General features: G+C 45.2%; 1 protein-coding gene across 1 annotated transcript; it reads left to right on the top strand.

The window, feature by feature from the left end:
* The first annotated feature begins 404 nt into the window (after positions 1 to 404).
* Lyg1 (lysozyme g1) lies at positions 405 to 7202 on the top strand. The gene is made up of 5 exons (XM_006980432.3): positions 405 to 860; positions 3375 to 3479; positions 4201 to 4394; positions 6574 to 6706; positions 6885 to 7202. The coding sequence occupies exons 1-5, from the start codon at positions 818 to 820 to the stop codon at positions 7001 to 7003; spliced, it is 594 nt and encodes a 197-aa protein (XP_006980494.1). The 5' UTR covers positions 405 to 817; the 3' UTR covers positions 7004 to 7202.
* The last annotated feature ends 1161 nt before the right edge of the window (positions 7203 to 8363 follow it).

Here is an 8363-nt window from a genome sequence, read left to right on the forward strand (position 1 = left end):
GACTGCTTGTACATGGTGGCAGGGAAGTTTCTGGAAGAACTGGTTGGGGTGAGGAAGAGAGTCATCATGGCAGCACATGCTTGATGGTCCTCACTACTGGTTCTCTAGCTGAGTGCACACCTCATGATTCCAACCCTGCGGCCCTGCCCATGACCTACTTCCTGGGGCCTGTCTGTCCACCCTCCCTGGGTTCTGACCCAGGAGTGCCACAAAAAGAGACTGAGGAAAACACAGTTCAAGGGACCCCAGGGGGTCTGGGATTCCCCGGAATGGGGACCAGAGCAATAGGGCAAGTCTTCCCCCTCCTCCCTTCATCCAATTCTATCTATGGCATGTCATCATATGAGTCCTGCATGTTTACGTGTTGTAAAGAATCAGGGTATATTAAAAAAAAAAAAAAAGAATCAGGGTATAGTCTATAGCACTGAGGAAGGTGTGTCCTTTTCTCCAACCTGAAGAGAAAAGTGCCCAATTCATGGAAACTATCAATACAAAATTCTGCTTTTCATTTTAGATTTGGATAATGTAAATTGCTTTTCAGCATCACAAGTTGGGTCATGGTGTTTCTCAGTGCTGAGAATTGAAATATCTCAGCATTCCCACGGATCAATTAAAAGGCTAAATGATGCACCTGTCCAATTTTTGCTTCTCCATTATGATTCCAATCACCCATTTTCTACTTTGTATGTGGGGAACTCATTCCATTCACAATCCCCATAGAAATAGTGTGCTGTTATGACAATGATTGACGTTTCATACCTTTAAACTAATTTTGATTTTAAAAGCATTTCAGGTGCCGTAGAACCAGCTACTCAACATGTCTCCACTGTGGCTGCTCCTGGGCCTCCTGGCCTTGACTGGTGAGTGTGTTTCATTTTTCCCCAAATAACTTGGAAATGGGCAGAAAAAAAGCACAGAAAGGCAATGCCACATCTTCCATTTATGTAACTATGGGGAAAGCATTATTTTTCTCCTAGGATGTCTGGTAAATCCTGGAGTTAGGAGTAACTACTGAGAAGCAGCCTGCCCCAAGAGTCCCATAAAAGGATGGGGGTTCCCTCTAATTCATGTGCACTTGAAACAACATTACTTGAAACCAGGCTTTAAATATTCATCATTGTAACTGCTCATTGCCACTATAAAACCTCTTAAACCGTGTTAGTTACTTTACTCGTTGTTGTGACAGAAGAGATTTGAGGAAAAAAGGGCTAAACTTGAGATTATAGTCCATCATGGCAGGGAAGTCATGGCAGTGGGAACTTGAGGTGGTTGGTCACATAACATCTATCATCAGGGAGTAGAGAGAGATAGATGCTGGTACTCCATTTATTTTCTCCTTTTTATTCAGTCCAGAACAGCAGTCCATGAAAGGCTACCACCCACATTTAGGGTAGGTCTTCCTGGCTCAATTACTCTAGATAATCCCTCACAGACCTATGAGGGATTTGCGTCCATGGTGACTGTGAATCTCCACCAACATGACAATAAAGATCAATCATCAAACACCATAATACTGAATTTGTTTAGAGACTATGTGTTTCCAAAGAGAGATGGAGGTGGTTGCCATATGACTAACATAATTCAATGAGAAAAGCAGCCCTAAGAGAATCCAGATGTGATGGAGCCAGGGGGCACATAGTCACAGTCTTTAATTTCAGCTTTGATTCTAACGTTGATTGCAGCTAGGGCAAAAAGTAGAAGTATTTGTTGTTTTTGATTTGAAATATTCATTTATTTACTATTTGCTATATATGTGCTGATTCATTCAACCAATATGTGAAAGCTACTACAAGGTGCAAAGCATTGAGAATATAAGTAACTGCAGAATGATGTAGTGTGGTTAGGGAAAGGTCTGTGAGCGAGAGAGCAGTAACACAATCAACTGCCACATTGGGCATTTGTCAACAATCATGAAAACAGAAATGCACTGGCTGAGACATTAATAAGGACACCTGCTTAATTTTTTTTGAGAGGAAAGGGTGTATTTCACTCACAGTTCCATGTCCTTGTTCCCTGCTTAATTTTTTACTTTGAATGTATTCACAAATCACCAGATCTTTCCACAAATAACATTTCTCTCAGATTAACTCATCCACATCTATGGAGTAGAAGCATCTACTTCAAAACACTAGGATTTTCAGATGTCAGTGCCGTGAAGCTGTTATAAAAACAGAACCCGGTGATGGAGAGGTGACTCAGCAGTGAAAAGCACTTATTGCTCTTGCAGAGGACCTGGGTTCAGCACCCACCTGGCAGCTCACAAGCACCTGTAGCTCCAGTTCCAGGGGATCCGATCCCCTCCTCTGGCTTCCTCAGGCTCCTGTTTGCATGTGATGCACATAAACTCCCGCACATACACACATATTAAAAAAAAACATAGAATCCTAAAATGCATTTACGTAAACATGCAGGACTCATATGATGACATGCCGTAGATAGAATTCCCAAGAACTGACTGTCGTTGAGTGAATAATATAACTTACTTTACTCAAAGAATAAAATCTACTCTGCAAGTACTGTCTCGAGCCTAGGGACATGACACCACTGGTAAACGTGCTTGCCAGCCAAGTACGAGGGTCTGAGTTTGATCCTCACCTATGGAAGAATCAAGGCATAGTGGCTTGGATTACACTGGCAGGCCAAGACAAGAGGGATCCTGGACTTGGCTGCTCATTGCACACTTGCAATCCCAGTACTTGGGAGGTTGGTACAGGAGAACCAGGAGTTCAAGACAATCCTTGCCTACACAGTGGCTAATCTGGGCTGCATGAAGCCCGTTTCGAAAAACATTAGTTAATTAGTCAAGTAATTAATGAAAGCAATGCCTCACATTCAGTGATGACTAGACTACCACAGATCTCTTGGGAGACAGACACAAGACAGAAAAGAAAGATGCAGAAAGAGGGCACCTCATATAGACTCCGGATCCTATGACTCGTCTGCACACAGTCTCTTTGCTACCTTTGCCCCTTGCCCAGAATGCTCCGGGAGAAGCTGAAGCCAATCCCAGTCTCTGTTTATAGACAATACCTTCACTTTGGGTCTGAGTGGAGATGACAGGAAGACTCTAGCCTTAAAATACATGCTTTAATACATGCAAACATGAATACCTCACCATACAGTGAGCTATGAGACAGCCCTTGAGCTTTCCAGAGAAGGAACTGCTCCAACAGTTCCTTTTGTGTCTGCAGGAAAGGAGGTGAAAACTGAGAATCAAAGCAGTGTTGTGATCCTACTACCTAAATTTCAAAAGAGGGTGACATGTAGCGTGGTGCTCTAGCTCTCACTGATTTTATCCGAGTTGTTTTTAATGATGTAATTCATTCACAGCCTTCTAGCTCAGTCCCCCAGGCTGAACCTTTCTCAATCTGCAGGCTCCTCTGAAAGCAGCAGTTGGGGATGCTATGGAAACATCCGAACCCTGAACACCCCAGGAGCATCTTGCGTGATTGGAAGACGGCATGGCCTGCCCTACTGTGGTAGTTAACAATCTCTGTGTCTACAATTTCCTCTTGACTCCTACTGTTTCTCACGGTCCTACACTAAGGCGTGGAAGGAAAGAGCACTCATCACGGAGTCCAAACCCTTCTGAGAGCTCAGGCTCTACTTCTTAAACAAGTCACGTAGTTTTTCAAGTCCCTCCTGGAGTTAGATATCCATCTTTACAGAGTTTTTGTCAACTCTCTATCATGGGGTGAGAGTGCTTCTTGAACTGTAGAAGAAACTAGAACCAAGGCTCTCCCATGTAAATCGTCATCATTTTCTTATTATGTGATTTATTGGCACTACATAAGAGTAGACAGTTGGGCAGTTGTGAGCAAAATTGTCCAGGTGTTTTACCAAGGGGTCTTACCAAAAACTTACTGAAGGGTTAGGAGACTTTCTCCTTCACACGGTGACCTGTTGCCGTGGCATGATGCAGTTTATTGAGAAACCTTCTCTGGGGTGCTTAGGATTGGACCAGTGGTGCCTACAGAATTGTCATGGAAGGGACCGAGCTTAGCTCACGGCCACTGGTGGCCACAGAGATCTCTAACATCAGGAGATGCATGGGGTGTTGACTCTGCTTAACATAAAAGGTCTTAAAATATGAGGTCAGGAAATGACTACTAGGGGTTTAAATTTGGGATTTTCAGTCACAGGCCTAAGTCCAAGCCTAAATCACCCTCAGCCACATACTTCCTTTTGTGTTTGCTCTAGGAGTCCGTGCCTCTGAAAGGCTGGCTGAAATAGACAGGCCATATCTTCTGAGATACCAACCCACGATGAGAATTGTTGGCCGGAAATACTGTATGGATCCTGCAGTGATCGCTGGTGTCTTGTCAAGGGAGTCTCAGGGTGGCAATTTCGTGGTCGACATGGGCAACATGGGTAATGGAATCGGGGTGATACAGGTAATGCTCCTTCAGTCAAGGTGCTTTGATGCTGGGAAAACGGCTCAGCAGGCAAAGTACTTCCTGGAAAAGCGTGAAAACCTAGGTTCAGATCTCCAACACCCATTTGGAAAGCCAGCCATGGTGGTGTGTGCCTGTAATCTCAAGGCTGTGTTCTCCAAGTGGAGGCAGGTGGATTCCTGGAGTTTGCTAGCCAGCCAGATGAATCAGTGAGCTCCACGTACAGTAAGAGATTGAAGAAGATATTCAATGTTGATCTCTGGCCTCCACAGGCATGCTTACACACATGCACACCCCCCCCACATGCACTCCATGTGAATATGCGCACGCGTACACACACATGCATACACATACACATACATATACATACACACACATGCACACACAGAGAGAGAGAGACAGAGACAGAAAGACAAATAGACAGACAGACAGACAGAGAATGTGGCCCTTCTGCTTTGTGACACAGCTCCAAGGGAACATGAGTATGGTTTCACTGCAGATGGCACAGTGGTGCGGAATAGTGAGTGAACAGTGCCGCCTGGGGTTTGTGAGGGCCACAGCAATTCTGGTACCATTTCCACTGCACTTGGAGCCACAGTTTCTCGTCAGAGTGAATATTGCTTTATTGCCAGGATCCATCCCCCAGGACACACCACCCGATACACACTGCTGTGGGGTCCCCCATGAGGCACATGAGAAAGACCACAAGTTGCATCTTTGTTCTGTCGTCTTTGTGTGACCTTGAAGGGGTCATTTTACTTCACTGGGCCTGTTGCCCTATCTGTAGAATTCCATTTTGCTCTTGGCGGTGCTGGGGAGTTCAATTTTGTGTGCTCTAAGCAGGTGCTCCACTGCTGATCTCTACTCCAGCTCCTAAAGGCCATTCCAATAGAATTATAAAGAGTCAATGGAATAATATAAAAAAAAAGTAGCTATGTTTGGTAGGTTCTTAAAAATATTACATTCTCCTTTCCTTGTCTTCTCTCTCTATAACTCTTAGTTCTGAGGGTTGAGTTTTATTCTTGTACTGATTGGACCCAATATCACTCATCAGAGATTTTTTTGGGGGGGGGCTGAGCCACTGTTGGGGGCCAGGGTAAAAATGAGGATGGAGCTTCCTGTTGCTTCTCTGTTGAGAAACTTGTGTGCAGTATGTTGTTTTCAAGCTTTTAGGATAATTTACTCCTTAATGATCTCGGAATTGGCTTCTCTTGACTACATATAATAAACCTTGATTAAAAAGTACCTTCTGGCCGGGCAGTGGTGACGCACGCCTTTAATCCCAGCACTTAGGAGGCAGAGATAGGTGAATCTCTGTGAATTTGAGGCCAGCCTGGTCTATAGAGTGAGTTCTAGGACAGCTAGTGCTACACAGAGCACTAGGGAAAAAAAGTACCTCATTTTGACTTATGGATTTATTCAATAATCTGATGAGATGGGGCAGCAAGCCATGAGAAAACAGGACCCACAGAGGAGACCCTGTTGTCAGTTACTCTGGCAAAGAGAATGCTTGGCCCAAGGACACCTTGTGCCATTAGAAATGATGACATCTACGTCCCCGGTTTCCCTTATTTTTCTCTTTTGTAAAATCTGTTCCTTGGGGGAAGGATCAGTCCATCTCTTTTGGGATGAGATAAGAATCCTCTAAATTCAGTCCTTTCTCCTCGAGCCGATGAGATCTCTATGAAATACCTATGGCATCCAAGAAGGATTCGAGTCACCTCCAGACATTCTGATCACCTGCAAAGGGGCCTGAAGCACAGGCAGGATCCCTTCCTGCTTTGTTTGGAGTTGAGAGTCGCGGCATGGAGGAAGGGCATCTCACTGCATTCTGCATGCATTAACTGTCTTGGCCTCTGACTCTATCTGCTATAGTGGGGCAATGGAGAAATGACTGCTTGCCCTTGTTCAGCCTAAACCCTGTAGTTTATTTTTGTCAATGGTTGTGACACCATTTTGCATTCCCGTCAACAGTGCACAGGATTCCAACTTTTCCATGTCCTTGACAACATTGGCCTTAAGTGTTTTGGACAGTAATTCTTAAGTCCTAGATGCATGTAGCATCTCCACTTAACCTCCGGGGAGATGGGGAGTGGAAGAAGAACAGAAGGGAGAGGAAAGAGTAGCTCCTTCAGCCGAGGATACTCACCAGGCTTTTCCTCTGCCTCCCTCCCTCTAGGACTCAAGCTTCTACCCTCCCACATCTTGGAAGAGTGATTCCTGGGTTTCCCAGAAAACTGAGATCCTGACATCTAAAATCAAAGAAGTCCAGGCAAGGTTTCCTAGCTGGACCCCTGACCAGTACCTGAGAGGTATGTGTTCCACTCTTGGCCAGTTGTTTCACGGCCTGGAATTAAGAGATAAATGTTTGTCTCTTAATAAAAACTAGACTTCTCAGGCCACAGCTGCCTTGAGCTGGGAGAGGGAATCTGAGCTTACTGGTGAGTACCCTCAAGCTGGGTGAGGACTAACCTGTCACGTGACTTTCAGGTGGACTCTGTGCCTACAGTAAGGGTCCGACCTTTGTCCGAAGCAACCAGGATCTAAACTGTGACTTCTGCAATGATGTCCTTGCGCGAGCCAAATACTTCAAGAACCACGGCTTCTAGCACCTCAGATGACACTCAGGTTCTACTTCCGTACAGGAGACTCCCCTATTCCACCAATTTGGCTAGCGGGTGAAGACTGCAACCTTGAATCTGAGTTAGATTTGAAAGCTGTCAAATTATCATGAATCACATTAAAGGAAAAGTCATTACCTGCATTATAGACTGTGTCCTTTTAAAACATTTCCCCAGATGTGAGCTCTAATACGCAGCATATCTTTGAGATGAGTCCTATGTCTCCAGGAATCCAATGGCCAAGTTCAGCAAATAAAGCTCAGGAAACCTAGAATACATGTCAATTACTCTTCAGCCCTGAGTTTGGGGCAGTGTTGGGACTCGAACCCAGAGCCTCATGTGTACTGAGCACGTGCTCTATCACCTAGCTATCTCCACTTCAGCCTCAATGATAAATAGTAATTTTTAACTTTTAAAGATTCTTTTGTTGTTTTTTTTGAGACAGGGCCTGTGTAGCCTTGGCTGTTCTGGAACTCAGTCTGAAGACCAGGCTGGCCTCGAACTCACAGAGATCTGCCTGTCTCTGCCTCCCGAGTGCTGGGATTAAAGGAGTGCACCACCACCACCTGGCAAGATTTTTATTTATTTTTACTTTAACTGTGTGGCTGTTTTGCCTACATGTACATCTGTGAACCACATACATGCAACACCTGTGGAGGTCAGAAGAGAGCATCGACTCTTCTGGAACTGGAGCTAGAGGTGGTTGTGAGTCACCTTGTCAGTGCTGGGAATTGAACCTGGGTCCTCTGGAAGAGCATCAGTTGCTCTTAACCACTGAGCCAACATCCTACCCCAATAAATGATACTTCTAGTATAAGTTCATCTGTATTTGGAAGAAAGCAAGATGGCAATGACCCCGGGAGAGGTGTGTGGGCTCTTTTTAAGCCTAACTAAGGGGAGTGTCCAAGGAAGTTAGCTCATCTTAGATATGATTGGCTTATGTGAGTGTCAATCATGTTAGTAACTTTTAATTGGCTAGGGTTAGTTGGGGGTTTGTCATGGCTACAGTTATCCATTTTGGGGCAGGCCTGGATGAGTCCCAGGCGTTGTCCTTGAGCTGCCGTGGAGGTTGGCTGCTCTTGCACATACTGACTATGGGGGCTGGCTCAGTGGCCCAGACTTGGTGCTACCTATCTCCCTAGTCCCTGTTGTCAGAGACACCAGTGATTAATTGCCCTTTGTGGCTCTTCCTCAGAAACTGCCTGTCCAGTCTCAGGAAACTGAAATTGAGGCCTGATCTCTTGATAGAAGGCTGGGCAGCCTGTTATGGCGTCTGCTCAGTCCTCTCAGAGAGCAGCCGCCATGAGGGATGGCTATGGGAGGCCAGAAGAGGCTCTCTAGGTTGCAG

This window comes from Peromyscus maniculatus, chromosome 21 (assembly GCF_049852395.1).
Source record: "Peromyscus maniculatus bairdii isolate BWxNUB_F1_BW_parent chromosome 21, HU_Pman_BW_mat_3.1, whole genome shotgun sequence".
Lineage (NCBI taxonomy): Eukaryota > Metazoa > Chordata > Mammalia > Rodentia > Cricetidae > Peromyscus > Peromyscus maniculatus.